Here is a 9,983-nt window from a genome sequence, read left to right as displayed (position 1 = left end):
ATGCATTCTTTTGGTCGTAGTGTTCAAAACATGCTGATTATTATTAACTATTGAACAATGCAACTTCCACAAATTGTCATGCAAAAAGGCTTTTCCAATCAAGGACCCTTTTTTTGAAAAATGTTGTGCATTCAACATCCCCAATGAAAACGATGCCTTGCTGGACTAGTTTTGATGCAGAAAGTAAGCTTCTCCTCATTAAAGGAACATAGAGGACATTTTCTAATTGTAACACAAAACCAGTCTCAAACTTGAGTTTAACCATGCCAACAGCTTCAACTAAAACTTTGGTTCCTTCACCAACAAAGACATTATAAGAATTTGATTGTTTTTGTTGTTTAAAACCTTGTAACGAGTTAGTTATGTGAACAGACACACTAGTATCAAACCACCAAGAGTCTACAGGAATTTCAATGAGATTTGACTCTTCACAGACATAAATATCAGTTCTACCTTTTGCCCTAAGCCAATCTTGAATATTTCACAATCTTTTCTATAGTGACCTTTTGTTTTAGAGTGATGGCATCTTATTTTCTCAACATTCTTAGCTTTCTTTTTAAAACTGTTAGATTTAGAGGAATTGGATATTTTAGCAGATAAAGCAGATTTTTCAGAGTAACTGGATTTAGAAGTTTTACCAGCATTCGAACTTCCAGAATTGGCATTGAACTCCTTCTTCCCTTTGGTTGTTTGTACAAAGTTGACAATCTCCACTTCCTTTCCTTTGTCATGCTTCTGTCTATTTTCTTCTTGCACACACTATGCAATCAATTCATCCACTGTCCAGGTTTTGTCTTGAGTGTTATAAGAAACCTTCAGTTGACTAAACTTCAAAGGCAAGGCTTGCAAAATCATGAAAACAAGTTGCTTTTCACATATATTCATATCTAATGAATTCAACTTCTCAGCTGCATCAGTCATCTTCATGATATGGTCTCTAATTGAGCCGCCTCCCTCAAACTTGTAGGTTGTGAGAAGTGTCATATACTGAGAGATTTCAGCCTTCTGTGATTCTTTAAACTTGTTCTCAATAGCAATGAGATAGTCTTTTGCTAGATAACACTTCTTTATTCCTCCTCGCACAGTATCTGTCATACCACTTTCCAACATAGACAATGAAACCTTATTTGCTCTTGTCCATCTTTCAAATTCCATTTTTTCAGATTTAGTACTCTTATCATTAAGAGTTGCAGGTTGTGGCATGTCAAGTGCTATGTCATACTCATTTAGTGTCAAGAGCAATTCAATTTCTCTTCTCCACTTTCTATAATTGCTTCCACCAGTGAGTATAGGCACAGCAGCCAAATTAATTGTTTTAAGTGAAGCTGCAGAATGACAACAATGAAATCAACTCTTTGAATCCAATAAGATTCCTGATTTCCATCAATTCTTTCACCTTAATCCAAATATGAATCAATTTAATCATATATATATTCTCAATCTCCCAAGAGATAACACATATAGAATAAACAATTCACAAGGAATTTCAATACAGATTCATGTTTAAGAGAGTGAAAATCAAATATCACTCTGCGGATGTATTTAGCAATTTCAATGCTTGGTAAGACAGTTGCAGTTATCAATTTCTATAGCAACAGAAGCACTTTAAACATACTACAATATTTACTTACAGAATTACTAACAATAAGACAAGAATTTATTTCATCTATATTCAAACATATTTATTTGATCAGTAAGAACGTAGACGAGTAGGAAAACAATCATTCATACCTTCCAAGATTCATATATGAATGCATGAATGAACAAAATCAAGATGGCAAAGATGAAGAAAGAAAGGAAACAATATTCCTTTGTCATCACCATCCTTTGAAAGAAGGAAAAAAAACCCGAAAACCCAGAAGTGATAACCCAGAAAAAAAAGAATCCGAAAAGCCATTTTTTTTTTAACCGAAATACGTCGTCGTTTAAGTGTCCCCTAAAAAAAATATTCTGGGTTCGCAAGACTTTGAGAATATGGCAGATTTAAGCTTTTGTTCTTCAACTAAGATTTTCTTAATTCAATGGTCAAAATACTTTGGCTCTGATACCACATGTAAGACATATATAAACATACGTATGTCTTAATACCACATGTCATAAGTTAACCAATTGAATTCTCAAGAACCAAGAACAAGATATATATCTAGACCAAACATGCTCATGAGAAAACACTGAAAGTTTGCATAACAACTAACCTGCAGAACCCGAGATCGAAGACGAAGCCATTGCAGCACTTCGAATAGGTTTAACCTTCTCCTCTTTAACAAAGCACAAGTACTCACCGAACAATAGGTATTCGGATCAATATCAAAATTGAGCAGACCTTTGCAAGAGCAGTGGCTAAACATATATATAGCAGTGTTCCAAGAATTCTCCTATTAGAATTTGTATGGAACTCAAACAGCTAAATCATATCACAATACAAATTAAATAGACTCCTGATATTGAGTCAAATCCCATATAGAATTGGTATACCACACTCTCTCATAATTCCATAACAAAACAGGATTTACCAAAAGCTTATCAACAGGACTTTTCCAAACAAGGATTTATACAATCTGGCTCTAAATGTTTGTCTCATACCCATACTCTTACAATTCAATCCAAAAAAATTATGTATGTTAGATAACAGGCATATATGATTAAAACCTGCACTTCTCTATGTGATCACTAATTCAACTACTGATAATTGGATTAGTTATTCCAAAAATTTCTTGATTATGTTTGCCAAAGAATTGCATACTCAGTCGAGTAAGAGACCAACTGCACTCCACATGTTATGGCCCTACACAAACCACAATCCACCCTAGCACCGAGCCATTTTTACTTGTGAGGGGACCAAGCCACCAGCATGTGCCTTTGTCATTTCATCTATGATATTCGCTCCACTGGAGAGTCTCTAGTCTCAACTTAACTAGCCACCGTTTCTAGGATCTCCTCCAACACTGGCTAACTAGCTCCAGATCCTTGTTTTATTTCTTTATCCTTCTTTTTCTCAAGCAAAGGAAATAGGGGGATAACTGGTTCTTTCTCAGGACTAGCCTCTCTCATCACTTTCCTGGCATAACCATTTTTTGGAGTAGAGTACTCCAGATCTAATCTTCTTTGCAAACTCCCTGTTAAATATCAGAGTTTGCTTACTTCTCCTTTGGTTTCTAAAGTGATCTTCTCCATAATTTTCAGCACTTGCACCATGATGGCTTGCAAATCTTCATTAGTCACCTTTCCTCTTGACTTTTCAGATGAAGTTGGGCTCTCTAAAATAGTTGGTCCTTGCAGGGAAGGAAAATCATCTGGATGATTTGTCATGCTCGATCTTGGTAGACACTAGGGTGGCCCTTATTCTATGTTCCACCTGAAGATTTTCTCCTTCCTCATTTTTCTTGGCTTACAAGACTAAATAGTATCCCACCAGGCATGCCAAAACTATGTTTGGGCAAAGATTTCTCGGGAGAAGGATCCTCGAACCTTAACACAGCTCCCCAAGGGATTGGCACTTTGGATATGTAGTCAGGCTCTTGCTTGTTGATGTGCTACAAGAAGAGGACAAAGGTAGTTCTAAAAGGTGCCTTTGTGGGGCCTTAGGTATAGGCCTTGAGGCTTGCAATGAAAACTAACTAAGTGCTAGGTGTGCCACTGCTATCTCAGTATAGTAGATGTAGAACAAGAGTGTTTTTAGTCGATTACTTCTCCTCAAGTTACTCGGACTTCTTGTTATCAAAGGATTGTCGTGAATGGGTTAAGTCCACATTAAGTTCTTTTTCTTGCCTTGTAAACAAGGACTTTTGGTTCATAGTCTTCTATGTTCAAATGAAGGGAGTCCATGCCCCTTTAAGCCGTTTGCTTGGCTCTTGATTGATTTTAATGATAACATATCCATTAAACTAATTAGATCCAGATGCAAATGGAACTCTTAAAATAGGAAAAATGATGGAAATAACTTGAATACATATTGGAGAATGCATTAAGTAATAGATCTACAAATTTAGAAAACAAACAAAGAGCGTTGAGCAAGATTTCACCTTGTCTATCAAGGTTAAACCTCTTGCAATCACTTATCTTTGAATTAACAGGGGTTTATATGCTAAAAAGGCATGGATAGTAAACAAGTTTACACAAGGGAATCGATAATACGCCACTAAGGGAAATAGCAAAGCCTTAAACTAGACAAGAGATAGCTTGTCGCTAAAAATGACTGAATCTAGGTTGATTTCAATTTTTGAATGCAAATCTAGCTCGAGAGCAGAGTTTGTATGTTTGTTTTTTTGATTGGTTGAGTGTCCTTTGAAGGAATATTTGTGAAAAACATGTTCATTTAAGCAACATCAATAGCATGCAATTAACATATTAAAGGCGGAATCATGCTTGTATGCACTTAAAACAAAACATTTACCCATGAAATTCAAAGCCTAGTAGATAGGTGAATCAAGACTCAACTCAAAAATAAAGTGAGTTGAGAAATCAATACCTTTGTAGATTCCTCTTTGCATAAGCAAAGGCTAATCACCCAAAGAGAGGGTCTTCATTCCTTGCATCTTGAATCCATGGATTTGGATGGATGAAAAGGTTTCTCCAAGTTCCCAAAATTGAGAACCTCTAAGTCTCCACACCAAGGTATATTGAAAGAAGAAATGAGTGACCTAGAGGAAGTAAGATTGCCAGATTTTCCCCTCTAGATTAGCCGAATTCTTTGAGAGCAAAGGGAGGTTTGTGTTCTCATCTTTACTCCCTAGAAAACCCTTAGGATGAAATGGCTATAAAGATGTCTTTATACCACCTCACAATGGAGTGGCAAACTTGCAATTAAGCCAAGTTCACTACCCTCCTCTAAATGGCCGGCCTATGGGGATTATTTGGGCTATTTGGGCCTTTGTGAATCATTATTCATTAAGTTGTCATACAACTTAAGTCAATGGGCTTGACGTTCGAAGCCCATTGGGCCTTAAGGTCCAAAACTATCCCGAGGTCTTCAACGAACTTATTCGTTTGATTAATAATCATATTAATTAATCTTTGCCATAAATAATTAAACCATTTAATTATTCTTACTCATCTCCGTTGAATCTTCAAACTCTACCTTACACGGTGTACGATCCATTAGGTTCTTTTTAGCGAGGCAGTGGGCGATTCAAACTCTTTCAAATCGATTGTGAATTGAAACTTACTTTCAATTCTCCCGTTAATGATAATACACTTTTAGGGCTTCCACAAACCATGAGTGACACCTAGCAGCATATCATGGTTACCCAAGCTAATCAGAAGAGGTGGAGAACCTATTCAGTTTAGGATTACAAATGCAATACGGTCTTTCTCTAATACAATACTCTTGACCACATTGTTTGGATTGATAGTTTATTCATGTCTACTATCCAATGTGAATCTTGTGCTTATATGATTACCTTGAATGTGATCTGGAACGCATTCCAACATCTCATTCATACTCTGGCCAGAGATTCCAAATCATATCATAGAGTATTCTCCCTCAAACAGTTTGAAGGTTAGAGATCCCTTGTTGCACATTCACTTGCCTCCATGGCTAAGTGGCTTAACCCCGACGATGCCGTGGACACCCTGATAGAGTGACGTTGACATAATCAAAGATTAAGGACCTAACCACAAGACAACTGTGATGCCTCAGGTCAAAAGACTAATTTGCATTATCCCAACCATGAGTTCTCATGTGACATGAATATGAGAACTCTTCGTTGATCGTGTTCAGTGAACTCATTCTCTATTGAGCACCTACGTACTTGTCTTGATGTCACACACACCAATGACTCGAGACTAGTCACTCTCCCTGAGAGAAGACATAGCACGTACTGATCTTAACGGACTGTCAATGCCCAATTGACAATCCTATGATCAGGAACGTTTAGGATGTGTCAACGAAAGAATGGTCTCATGAATCTAACTTCTTTAGATCGCATTCTTCCAATCACATATTCCTTGGACTTATCGTTTAAGCATATAACATTTATATTAGACGGCTCAAACAATAATGTTTGCCCTTTAAACTACATTAGTTTGAAATGTCCGTAAAGTATCATCATATGATTGGTTTTAGGGCACATTTCCAACAATCTCCCACTTGCACTAGAGCCAATCAGCTTAGTCATCATTGATGATACCTCTTCTGTAATTCATTTCATAAATGGCTGAGTAGTAGGCCTAAGCAATGGATATCTATATGTTATCCATAGAAGCAACTTTGAGAATAACGACGTCACCATTATACATGATTCTCAATCATGTGGTTCAGTCTCTCATTTGAGTTCGGACCTTGATGAGACCTTGATTCCCTGGCTTGAGCTATCGCCCCATTAGTGTCATACACTTTCTGGTTGGAACCGAATGAAGAGTTCATGAATGAACTTTCCCATCCAAACAACAATGTTGTAAGCTTCTATATGGCAATATATTTTGCATACATGATGGAACACATTAAAGTCATTTACTTTTAACGTTTCCACCCAAATATCTCTTTAGTCATAATAAAGAGATATCTCATTATCACTTCATTCATAATGAAGAGATATTCTATGATGGATTAGATTCATAATCTAATACATTTACGCTTCCACTACGTTACTCTAATTCTTCCTCATTCTTAAGGAATCCATCCTTAGTATTTCTTAAATACCTAAGGATTCACTTGACAGTTGCCATGGTTCTGATCCTGGGCTTGCATTGATATCATCTTGTACCGTTCTAGGTACGACTTATATCAATGTTTTCATACAATATGAAATACATAAATCACCTTTCTGCGTATGCATAAAGGATTCTATTTACGCATTATTTCTTTGGGAGTCAAAGGGTACATTCCCTTTGAGAAGAACAACTTCCTAGTCTCACTAGAATTGTCATTCTAATTGAAGTTTATCATCATATGAGAAACTTCCTAGCATCTCTTGTCTATTTTAGGGATTGATATAATCCAATTATATCTTGAAATCTATCATTATAGATTTCCATCCCATGTATATAGACTATGTCTCCCATATACATTCTATCATTATAGAATGTTTAAAGTCATAACTTTAACGATGAAGAATTCCTTTCATTTTCAAAATTAATATATATCATGTATATATATTCAATTTAGGAATATAATCAACTCCCACTAATCTTTTGTAAACCTAGTAAACAAAAGATTCATTTACATCTTTATGAGAAATCAAACAATTGATCTTTTCTCATAAGACGTTTATGGCTCCCACTAGCTTGCTAAGATCCATGATGGATGGATCTCTACAACTAACATGTCTTAGAAGTATATATCATATATATATGGGTAATTGATAATGTCCAACGAACTAAATCTTATTTATGTTCATTCTTCTCCTAATGGAGAAATTCATTATCTTATGATGCTACTTTCCTTGATGTTTTTCAAGGAAATTAATCTAAAGTGTTACTTTTTCCTTGGATCAAATCTAAGGAGGTAAATATTTTAGACGTCTTACTCATCTACTTACATTTCTTGAATTCTTTGAAACCTTTTGCAAAGTATTCGGACTTGTGTTTATTCAAAATAAACTATAGTCCAACCGAGAGTGATCTTCGGTGAATGTCATACAACATGAGTAGTATTATGTTGTGGACAAGTGCCACTAACATCTAAGTGAATTAACCTCAACAACTTTGTGATTCTTTCTTCTTTCCAAAAGAATAAAGATTCGAACATTTCGCCTCTATACAATTTTAACAAGAAGGTATTGGATCCGGATCTAACGATCCAAAGCATCCATCTATGACCAACTCGTAACTTATGTTTTAGAGGTATCACAACTCAGTTGGGATTAGTCACTACCTTGCAACCTTTTGGGTTTTAAGCATCATCGTATTCTAAACAGTTAAACTACCACATCATCTCTACTATAGAGACAACCAATTACAATAATCTAATTATTGATTAATAAAGAACAATGTTTTTGTCAAACAAAACATTTATCCATCTCTACTATAGTGACGGATTTAAGTTCCTTAAAATTGGAATGTAAAGACAATCTTTAGTATTTTCCAATTTCTTTGGTAGTTCATATGAGGAAGTAAGTACAATCCGCTTTCGCAGAGATCTATATTCGATTCACGTTTGGAATGTGAAGTACTTTCTCTTCTCTCATTAATCTTCTACTTCTTATTAGCACACTTTTACATCAATTGTAAAACATAGTTACTAATACGGAATCATGCATTCAAGTAGAAGAACCAACTATTTTGAACTATTTCAAGAACATATTACAACACCTTCGAAAAGTGTGTTCTTGACACTTGCAAGACATTTCTTGCAAATACCCCTTCCAATGTCCATCCTTTCATAAAGAAAGTTTGTTCCCTTGGAGTTATTTTGCCTTCTTCATTTGACTTCCCTTTTGATTACAATAGTCATGGTCCCTAAACTCCCACTATCTCTCTTGAAACTTATTTCAAATGTGTTATACACATCAAACGATTTGGAGAGCGTGCAGTTATTGTTCACTATATAGTTTACAATAAACTTAGTGAACCATTAGGATAGGGACACAAAGGTGAAGTCCTTGCCTAGTTTCCGTCTCATTAAGTGGTTTAACACTTCAACACTCAATGATTCAAAATCATCATAAGTCCATATAAATGGACTATTTTTGTCAACCAACCATTATGTTCTAAACATAATAACAAACTTTCAAGAGTTGTTCAAGGCAACTCTCATTTCTTCATACAACATTTTGTAAGTGAAGAATCATGGCACATAAAGTGTCCATGCCCTTGTGCTTACTTCTCAAGTTCCTTGTTCGTGTAACAAAGAGACAAGCACTAGAGTTTGCATTGTCCTCTTCATGGTAGACTTATCTAACATGTTCTTCCATTGATACATTATCAATAGGAAGATTGTGAGGATGAGACTACTTAGTTACATCTACAAGCCATTAAAGACAATCTATGGGATTGTAGAACTAAGTCCGGAAATTAAAGCGTTTGGTTTTTCTTTGTCAAGTTTTGGATAGCGTTTGCAAATATATTGGTAAACAAATACATAACGAATATAAATTGATTGATTTTAAGCCATTTGATTCGGGTCTTTAAATCAAATAGCACCACCCACTATTTTTGGCAAATTCCATATCCCTCATCGGAATTCGAGAGTTTTGGAGGAAACTCTTAGTAGGGTATGGGAGGCTCACCATTACCAAGCCCACCTCACGATTATACGATGTTGGTTAGCAAAAATAATGATGAGAGAATAACGCTTTACTCATTTACAACGTTTGTAATTACCCATCTAGTTTGGCCTCTAGAGAATGAATGCCTCAGAATTATATCATGTTGGCACCATTGCACTTAGTTAAGTTATTCCCACCATGCTTAGTTTATGTAGAGGTTCAAGTACAACCTCAGAATTATATCATGTTGGCCATACTCGTTGTCTACACTCACCTCATCATATGCGTATAGACTCCTCCTGAATGTAAGCATGCACTTTGTACTCCCCCATTATAGGGTGAAGCCGGTGTACAAGTCACAAACGATTGGAGCCTACCACGGTGGAAGGCCACGAAGAGATATTCAAAGCATCTCTCGCTTATCAACTTAATATTGATTTGGTTGAGGGTTTTAGGTCTCATCACATATAAACATACATTTTAATCCAATTAAAACATTTTGGTCCTATTACAACTATTGGTCCATTTGATTGATTTAGTTGTATATAATACTCCCACTAAGCTTTTAAAACGGTTTTTAAAGCAAGAGTATATGATACTACTAACATAAGGTTTGCATTCATTTATGGACTATATAGTTGCCTTAGGGCCTTAGGATGACTATGAACCTTTGATTCGATTCAACACGAGCCTAGTGTTGAATCTCGGTCTAGGGATGGAGATTGATTTTAGTTACGCGTTTAATCACATTAAGGCGTGTTGTCTTATTGGGCGTTGGACCCAACTACTCCAATTTCATGCATATCGAATAAAACAAGAAATGAGTACTTCAAAGTA

General features: G+C 35.8%; 1 protein-coding gene across 1 annotated transcript; it reads right to left on the bottom strand.

Annotated features, from left to right (window-relative positions):
• Positions 1–759: 759 nt before the first annotated feature.
• Positions 760–2,226, bottom strand: LOC125470144. Its single transcript, XM_048568688.1, has 2 exons — positions 2,196–2,226; positions 760–1,325 (listed from the first exon to the last, which is right to left on the bottom strand). Exons 1-2 carry the CDS (start codon positions 2,224–2,226, stop codon positions 760–762), a joined length of 597 nt encoding a protein of 198 aa, XP_048424645.1.
• Positions 2,227–9,983: the final 7,757 nt, after the last annotated feature.

This window comes from the organism of the source record quoted next, unplaced genomic scaffold, assembly GCF_019419815.1.
Source record: "Pyrus x bretschneideri cultivar Hongxiangsu unplaced genomic scaffold, Pyrus_bretschneideri_v1 Contig49, whole genome shotgun sequence".
NCBI lineage: Eukaryota > Viridiplantae > Streptophyta > Magnoliopsida > Rosales > Rosaceae > Pyrus > Pyrus x bretschneideri.
The sequence above is the reverse complement of the archived record's forward strand: the minus strand, read 5'-3'. Positions and strand labels throughout refer to the sequence as shown.